This window comes from Fragaria vesca, linkage group LG7, assembly GCF_000184155.1.
Source record: "Fragaria vesca subsp. vesca linkage group LG7, FraVesHawaii_1.0, whole genome shotgun sequence".
Taxonomy (NCBI): domain Eukaryota; kingdom Viridiplantae; phylum Streptophyta; class Magnoliopsida; order Rosales; family Rosaceae; genus Fragaria; species Fragaria vesca.
In genome coordinates, this window is record NC_020497.1 from 22542779 (window position 1) to 22552226 (window position 9448).

General features: G+C 38.9%; 2 protein-coding genes across 2 annotated transcripts; one reads left to right on the top strand and one right to left on the bottom strand.

Moving 5' to 3' along the window:
- The first annotated feature begins 2574 nt into the window (after positions 1–2574).
- Positions 2575–5788, top strand: LOC101314811. Its single transcript, XM_004309157.1, has 7 exons — positions 2575–2871; positions 3022–3163; positions 3909–4000; positions 4127–4229; positions 4353–4534; positions 5266–5537; positions 5638–5788. Exons 1-7 carry the CDS (start codon positions 2575–2577, stop codon positions 5786–5788), a joined length of 1239 nt encoding a protein of 412 aa, XP_004309205.1.
- Positions 5789–6100: 312 nt separating this feature from the next.
- On the bottom strand, positions 6101–9440 carry LOC101293348 (O-glucosyltransferase rumi homolog). Its single transcript, XM_004308038.1, has 6 exons — positions 8930–9440; positions 7362–7960; positions 7051–7243; positions 6858–6922; positions 6554–6764; positions 6101–6463 (listed from the first exon to the last, which is right to left on the bottom strand). The coding sequence occupies exons 1-6, from the start codon at positions 9023–9025 to the stop codon at positions 6101–6103; spliced, it is 1527 nt and encodes a 508-aa protein (XP_004308086.1). The 5' UTR covers positions 9026–9440.
- Positions 9441–9448: the final 8 nt, after the last annotated feature.

Sequence of the window (9448 nt, forward strand, 5' to 3'; positions counted from 1 at the left end):
CATGTTGGACTGGAAGTGAGATAAGCGTCGTAGGATCCTCCTGATAGACTAATGAGGTATTTGGTTCAAATCTCATCTATGAAAAAATAATTCATGAGTAAAGGTTATATCTAAATGCTCCAAGCTCCGGAGTTGTAGTTTATTCAGTCATCATTTTGCATTTCAAACTAACTAGAAAGACATATACATCTTCAGGCCGTTATTAGATGTCTAGTAAAATAATCTAATATTTGGATCATTAGGATATCTTTATGAATCGTATGATATATTGAGACACTTCAGAAGTTCAAAGTTTAACGTATACGATAATAATACTTTTTTTTTTTCATAAAACCGACTTTGCAAATTGTGAATGAAGTTAATCATGTGATTACGTCGAAGGTTTCTAGATTATTAGTTAAATGATCAATTGGTTATGCCAATTTGATCATTCCAACTCTTATCAAAGTTATTGCTTCGTTTACTCCACTATTTCTTTCATCTCACCTCGTCACTAAGGTATCGAGTAACATTCTTATAGATAAAGTGGAAGATTTGGTGTGACATATTTGTAATACCTATTGGCCTACCAATTCACAATTGTAAGCTAAACAAACATGACATGCCAACCGTACTTGTTACTCAATCTAGCACTGAGATTATTATGAAGAGGACCCATTGCCTCAGAAGATGAACAAAAGAAGGAAGAAAGCAATGTTATCATTATCATCGCAATCGAGAGCAAGTGTAGCCATCACTCTAGCCTTGCTCCCAAAGCTAACACTTATTGGTAAACTACCAAATCGAGCATTACAAAACTAAACTAAAAACTATGATTGCATTCTCATTCCAGGATCCAACATATTTTACTTGTCAAATTTTATGCCAAAGTGAAGGTAAGTCTGACATATCCAAAGGGTGCCATAACCTTACGCTTTTGGGTTGCGGGCACTGCAAGCAATATGAGATTTTGGAGGAGAGCCATTGGGTGTTTTGATCTGTATCTGGTGGGGAGGGAGGTGTCAGATGAGGTGAGGGGAAATATACTTTTTGCCACAAGACATTTTCGTATCATAGCTATCATAGAAAATTTAGTAATCGAAACCTTAAGTTATAGACATAGAACTCTTAAAGATGTTTATTGTAGTTTATATGACCCGATCAATGATTGGAGATGTAGTTCAATTGGTAGAACAATGAAATCTGCTTTCTTGTAAATCAGTGTTCAACTACTTGCATCTCCATCCTTCTTTTCTTTTGTGTTTCTAAAAGAGTTATCATCCTTAAGATCCATACAAAATACGTACTTGGTAGAGCAATGAGATTTGGTTTCTTGCATATTTTTTATTTTTTATTTTTGGCTAAAAGATGAGTGAGAGAGGAATGACCCCCTAACACTTTTATGTATTAAAAAAGAAAAAAAGAAATATCAAGATAGGGGGATTAGACCAAAACCTCTCATAACAAAATAACAACGAAACAAAACTATGAAAACCGAAATTGGGGAAGACCCATAAGGTCACTACTACAATATGACAAAATAAAAGGAGGAGGTGAATCCCACCAAACCAGCTGTGTTAATGACGTACCATGATTAGCCAGAGCATCTGCAACCTTATTCCCTTCACGAAAAATATGAGAAGACCAAAAGGTCATATTCGATATGCAACGTAAACAATTAAGTCAACGGACACGTAGATGCCAAGGTACAAGCAAAAGAGACCGTAGATAGTCTAACACAAGTGACGAGTCAACCTCTAACCAAATATGCTTCCAGTCTCGTACCCAAGCAAGCTCAATAGCAACTATAACTGCCATCACCTCTGTTGCATATATATCAAGGCTTACATCTCCATTAACTATTATATTTTTATAGATTTCTCCATCCTTAAAATCAGTAAAAAGTAAATTATTAACCAAATTGGGGATGTAGTTCAATTGGTAGAACAATATGATTTGCTGGCTTACATCTCCATAAACTCTTATATTTTTATAGATTTCTCTATCCTTAAAATCAGTAAAAAGTAAATTATTAACCAAATTGGGGATGTAGTTCAATTGGTAGAACAATATGATTTGCTTTCGTATGAATCGAGGTTCGACTCCTTGCGTCTCCATAATTTTTATTTTTTTTGCATCTCCATTAACATGAACATAATTCATCCTCAGGACTACGTAAATATCTAATCATAAAATACAGCCTAAGCAACTTAAACTATTTTAATGCTGCAAACCCTGAAATTATATCCATAGCCAGAACAAGTTGCTTCCTTCGATTCCTTGGCCAGACGAGCCTGCTCTTCGATTCCTCGGTTGGTGGTTCCGGTGCCGACCAGCTTGTAGTTCACTTTTTTGAAAAAAGAAAGAAAGAAAAAACGAGGTTAAAGAAAACTGGGTCAAAGCGGGCTAGGCGGAATTATGGGCTGGCTAGCGGAAACCCTGTTGGGCTGGGTTAACTACAATGTTCTAAAAATAAATATTTCGACACCCCAAGTGAACTACAGTGTTCCTCACCGCAGCAGATCACCCATCTCCTTGAACCCTCGAGTCTAACTCTCACCCCCAAAACCCTCTCAAACTCTTTGCAGACTAAAAATGGCGAACAAAAGACAGAGAGAGGCTCGCAAGAGATTCAGAGCAGAGCACCCGGAACTGGTCAAAACCCCAGAGCCAACTCCCCCAAAAGACCCAACCAAGAAGAAGAAGAACAAGGTCAAGAAGCCAAGCTTCAAGCCCAAGAGATCAGATTCTGATGGAGCAGCCAAGAAGTCTCGGAGTAAACACCCACTTAGAGTCCCTGGTATGAAGCCCGGAGATAGCTGCTTCATTTGTAAAGGCACTGACCATATTGCCAAGCTTTGCCCTGAGAAAGCTGAGTGGGATAGGCACAAGGTGAAGTGATTCTTGCACCCAATTATGTTTCAGTGACTGTTTTCTAATATGGATTATAAATGTGGGTATATGGTTTAGTGATGTGAATGCGAGAGTTGTGGGTAGAAGTTGTGTTGATGGGTTTGTGTTTTTTTTTGTGATGTGTTGCAGATATGCTTGTTTTGTCGACAAAGGGGGCATAGTCTGAAGAATTGTCAAAAGAAGAATGAGAATGATATGGAGGCGAAGTTGTGTTATAATTGTGGAGAATCTGGGCATTCGCTTTCTAGATGCCCCTTGCCTCTTCAAGATGGTAAGTTAGTCTTGGCATTTTGATTACAATTTTAAACTTAGGTGATATTTGGAGATTAGGATTTAGTGTGCTTGGTTAGTGATGTATTGGACATCTGTGATGAGCTGAATTTAGTTCAACATGATTGGGTGCGTTTGATGTTTAGCTGAACAATGCAAATGGTATATTATCCAAGTAAAATCATGTACCTTTTCTGAATGGAGTAATCCTCATGTGGAATTGGCTTTACTATGATTAGTTATTCTAAATCAATGACAAAATGAAAGGCTTTGAATGGTGCTCCTTGAAGAAACATGAACTTGAGAGTATTTAGTCTCTAGGAGGCTCTAAGATGAACTGTTATCTATAACTCCATGCTACTGAAAAATCATAGTTCCATAGTTCTTCTTTTCCCTTTGCTTCACCCTATATCATTGAGTCTGTATTCTTAATCCTACTGGTTACTTGGTTAAAAACTTAGTACTCATGAGTCGAGTATAGTAAAGGTATATATTCTTGTGGTGATTTTCAAGTGCTTAGTATATTTTGAGCTGTTACATGTTTATGTTGTGTACAATTATTAGTTACATGCTCAAACATGTGTTGGTTTGATGCTCATCATCTTAGCTCTGAACTAATGAATAGAGATTGAGCTAACCTGATGGTGGTCTGATCAGACATGGACTTTTGTCAAGCTGGTGATGAAGCTTGTAATCATGCTTTTGTCATTGTTATGTTATTCATATTTCTTCATCTCGTGTTGCAGGTGGAACTAAATTTGCCAAGTGCTTCGTCTGTAATGAGACTGGTCACCTGAGCAAGGACTGTCCTAAAAACTCTCATGGGATTTATCCAAAGGTAAAATGACTTACATGTGCAATCTTCACTTTACTATGTCATGGATACTATATTCTTAATCTTAACTGGGAATAATTTTTTAGGATATAGAGGTCATTGATTCATGTTTGTGCTATTATTTCTTAGGGCGGTTCTTGTAAAATATGTGGAGGTGTAACACATTTGGCACGAGACTGTCCTAATAAAGACAGCAGGAATTCAATGGGTGGTGGCAATTCTAATCCCAAATGTAAGTTTTTTGATACTGTGTAGCACTGATTTATTTCAATTAGTTTGTAAAAGTTGCTCTTATCAGTCAAGTTGGTTGGCATGCTTCTAAGTTTGGTTCTCCTTGTTTACTTGTTACTTGCAGGGAATGAACCAAGAGGAAAGCTTACTAAATTTACAAGTGGAGATGATCTTGAGGATGATTTCAGTTTCATAGGTGAGAAGTCTGTTGCCAAAACAGAAGATGATTCTGCTGTAGTCGCTGGTTCTGCTTCTCGTCCACAGGAAGCTTCTGTAACATCAAAAAAGAAACAGGGTCCAAAGATAGTGAATTTTGTTGGATAATGTTTGAATTCATGTCTGTTTCTCTGTCTTCTCCATACATCATCCACGATTTTGTCGTAGTGGAAAGTATTATGCCAGAGCTTAGATCGTGTCTTACTTCTAATGTAATGTTATTTCCAATGGTCCTAAGAAGATTCTTAATGTAATGTTCACATTCTCTGATTGCTATCATAATGTCTTTTTGGTGTTGCCTTGTCTTGCCTAAAAGAAAAGACTTGCTCATTTCTTAATGATTAGATTAGATCATTGCACTCGCTCGTGTTCTCTATATTTTTAGTTGTGTCTTCTCTTATCCCTTAAATTTCGATCACAGCCAATATGATTTAGTTGTGGACATAATCAGCCGTAAAGCTTAGAGAATTCTCAACCCTTGTTTCTCCTCAAATTTCTCTTCTTTCCCGCATATTTCTCATCCCTCTTGCCTTCCCAAAAATAAGGATCTCTCTCCCTCTGCTATACTCCCATCTTTCTCTTTCTTCTTCTTCATTTCACACAACACTTCCGGGCTCTTTCCGACGACAAAATGGTACGTCTGAACTTTCTTTTTATCTGTTTCATCTCTAACGATTATAATCAAGTGAATGAAAATGGTACAGAAGCATGCATGTAACATTCTTGAGGAAAAACATATCTTTTTTGTTTCTGTTTTTGTGCATAGAAATGTTTCTTGGTTTTGTTCTCTTGTTGCTTAAACCGAATGTTGGGGTGCCTAGGCTTCGTCGTCTGGCTTTTCTGTTTCTGGCCTTGCAGTGAATGACGAGTGCAAGCAGAAGTTCTTGGAGCTAAAAGCCAAGAGAAACCATCGGTTCATTGTATTCAAGATTGAAAATCAAGAGGTGGTGGTAGAGAAACTTGGAGAACCAGATGAAACGTACGATGATTTCACAGCATCGCTGCCAGCGGACGAGTGCCGCTATGCTGTGTTTGATCTTGATTTCACCACTGATGAAAACTGCCAGAAGAGCAAGATTTACTTCATTGCATGGTAATTTATCAGTTGGTCAATTTTACTTCTTGTCTTGGATTGATAATAAATCCTACATATGCTTGAAGCTTGATTGATTTCATTTTCAAAAATGACATAGGTCACCTGATACATCAAAGGTGAGAATGAAGATGGTGTATGCTAGCTCCAAAGAGAGAATCAAGAGAGAATTGGATGGCATTCAAGTTGAATTGCAAGCAACTGATCCAAGTGAATTGAGCTTTGACATTATTAAATCTCGAGCTCTTTAAGCGGCAAACTCACCCACCTTAATTTCCTTAACAATTGAAATTTCTCAGCACTGTTTTATTTTCTTCTTCTCCTTGATTCCCATCTTCTCTCTATTTGTTTGTGTGGATTGCATATACACCAATGATGTAGTTTAATGTAATATTATGAATGGTTTTATCAATTTGAAACTTCTTTCTCAAGAGCAGAACTGAAATAGAATTGCAATGCATTTATCTAGTGGAAAATATTCTGCTGATTACAACTCTGGATAACTCATGGATCTGTTATCTGTAATTCTGTATACATAAATGTCTGGAAGTATAGAAACCTTTCTATGACTGCTTATTTTGATTTTCCCAGTAACTTTTCTCCCATGTTTCTACCTGTTTTATTGAATTTGATTGTCTCCTAAGTACTGAGAAAAGAGCTGGAGGGTCATATGGAGGAGGCATGGTACATGGACTAGTGACTGCAGGACCCTTCACCATCGATTCCATCATAAATTTCTTCTCTAGTCCTTGTGCTTGGCACGCCATTGCCTCTGAGCAGAGTTCGATAGCTTTTCGAGGTATGGTGGGCTTGAATTGTAAGAGCTTTGCGTATTCACTTAAAAGATGAAACATGTAGTCATAGACATAGTCCATCTTCAAATCCTCTTGAATTAGGTTACTTGCTGCCTTTCCTATGGCTTGTGCCTGAAGAATTGATGAAAAGCAATGCAACATTAGAAATGAACATTCAGGAAAGTTAAGTTATAGCAGAATAGCTGGAAAGGCAACACTTGCCTTTTGCTTGTGGCTGTTTCCCCAATCTACAGCGTACTTAATAGACCTGCACTTGTCATCATCCTTGATGGGCCAGTAGTGGTGCACTGGCATCAACTCTCTCGTGAAGAAGTCGTAGTATCGAGGCTTTACTATTAAGGTAACGGAATCACAAGCAAGAATGTACTTGTTACTCACAGACCAAGCAGACCCTTCTATATAGATCTTATACCTACAATTGGCAATTGTGCATAGAACAAACAAAGTTACTCCATGTTCGGAACAAAGAAAATGAACACCAAAATGTATTGTGTGATTTTTGCACCTGTGAATACATTGGCTTGCCAAATCCGATTGCTTGAACCCTTCCTTTGATTCTCGAGACCAATCCTGCAGTCGATTTTTCAAGTACATTGTCAGCTTCCACATTATTTTCAACTACATTATTGCCAGTGAAGACAAGATGCACACAATAGAACAGTTAAAAAGTGAAATGTCTTAAGAGTTAAGACTCTTGCCTGAGCATAAACGCGAGCATTCCAATCCTGTTCCTCGGAAACATTACATTTGAGCAGGTCTTGCCTTGTCTCAGCAACAGCCGGATTCCCCTTCCAATAAGCATAAGGCTCTCTGTCTATCCATCTGCTCCTCTTGTTACCTTCCTCTAGCTGCTTCAACAAGTTCTCCCATGGAGCTATATTAATTTCAGGCCTAGACACATATCAAAACAAGTCATTAGCATTACTAGCAAACTGTTCGCACAACTTCTCAAATCATACACACATGTTATGTTATTAGACTATCAATTAAAACGTCAAAAATTTCTTACCATCCCCAAAAGGACCAATCAGGGAAAACAATGTCAAGTGAGCTGTCATCCCCACAGTAACGAAACAACGGTGGCGGGGCAGATGAGTTATCCCCGGTATAAAACTTTGACAAGATCACAGGCCAGTCAACGCAGTCAAACATGAGCTCCAAATCAGGCACTTTCCCTGGGTACCTACGCAGTAACTGTAGGATCCCCCACAGCGTAAAAGTGTCTCTGCTCTGAAACGACTTGCCGTATCTCTCCATGTACGCCTTGCCGTTTACAATCACCAGCTTGAAATTCGCCGTACGCCTCGCTTTCTGAAACGTGGCCTTTGAGATCCCCGTGTGGGCCCATGGCCTGAGGTCCTCGTGTATCCAACGGAAGTACTCCGGACACGTGGGGGCAGGTGGACGCTCAGGATCGTGGTCCGGGGAAGAGGTGGTAGGGTAGTTTGAGGGGCAGGTTCTGGTGAGGTCGAAAGCAGTGCAGTTGAGTGGGATTTCGAGTATCTTTGGGGGTGTTTTGGGAAGAACAGGGGTGTCATGAGGGTATGATTGGGATGCTTTGGTATTTAGTATTGAATCTTGCGCCGAAGTACCACCCAGAGTATGTGTCTGCTACACACAAAGCACAGAAGTACATTTCAATAATTGTGGAAAAAGAGTAGGCCCAATAAGTTTTGGCACCAGCTAAGTAAAAACAAAGGTAAAAAAAGAAAGTTACCATGTTCCCCGTATTAACTAGAAAGTACATAGTAAAACATGGTTTCTAATTTCACCGAGTACATTTCTACAATATCACTCTGGTTAATGTCATTCACCCAAAAAAATGAAACGTTAGTAGCAAAGTATTTAGAGCAAGTTAAGCTGTTTTAGTTTTTTGGTAAGTTAGAGCACATATCTTTCCTTCTAACTTTTACCTTGAGTTGATCACCATAAGTTTTGCACATTTACATCACTAAACATTAGTTCTAAAAATCCCAAAGTTTTGCACATTTACATCACTAAACATTAGTTCTAAAAATCCCCGCCTAGACGCTCATTGGTGCTTCACCGTTTCCGTTTAGAAAGCTAAAAAACCAATTAATCCCCCGATTAACCTATCTAGGCGCTAGTCACCGGCTGTCCATCCGATTAACGCCTAACGTTTTTTAGAACCTTAATGATACGCGATCTTAACTAGTCGGTCGCAAGTCTCTCATTCGTAAATAAGAGGTTTCGACTTAAGGGTAACTTGTATTTCAAGGACACATGGTAAACATGAATACCATAATGAATGAGTATAGGTGTGGTTACCGTATTGAATTGAGGAGCTATAAATGTATACGTAGTATGATACTATGCTAGGGTTGCGGAGGAGTCTCTACCGCAAGACACATGTCCCGTTAATACGGCAACACTTTAACCGACACTGTAAGCACGTGTTAGGTTTCCTAAGCTCCTGACAAATATAACGACGTGCCTACGACGTACAAGATACTGCTTTGACAAACGTCGTTTATTATTTGCTATACTTAGTCACTGGAAACTACGACAATTACGGCAAAAAATTACCAGAAAATAACAGTAGTAGTAGAATCTTACTGTAGAGTTGAGGAGGCGCGTGCAGACAAACGCGCCGACGAAGAAGAGGAGGAGGAAGACCAACACGGCCGAGGAGGATCTAGCAGGAGAATTCATAAAGATCGCAGGAGCAAGGACTCTGACAAATGACTGTTAAGCCCCCACCTTCTGCTGCTGTCTCTCATGCCCCAGCAGCATTCATTTCAACTCACTCTTTGCTCTTTCTAGTGTTTCTCTGACAATTTGCAGCATTCAGAGACCAAATTCCTGGGATTTCAGGAACTGGGTACCTGGAAATGGTTGTTTGCTGAATTGGGTTTGCTTTGGTTTTGGCTGGTTGAGGCTACATTCTGTGTTTGGAGCTCATAAAGTTTCAACCTTCGGTGTTTGTAATAAAGATGGAATCTTTGTGATTTGAAGCTAGATCAGGAAGAGAGTTTGCCTAAATCAGGTAAAAAACTGAAAACAAACAAAGTTTGGAAATTTTGGAGGAAATTAGATCCAAAAGGAACTAGAAGGAACAGAGAGAGAGAGAGAGAG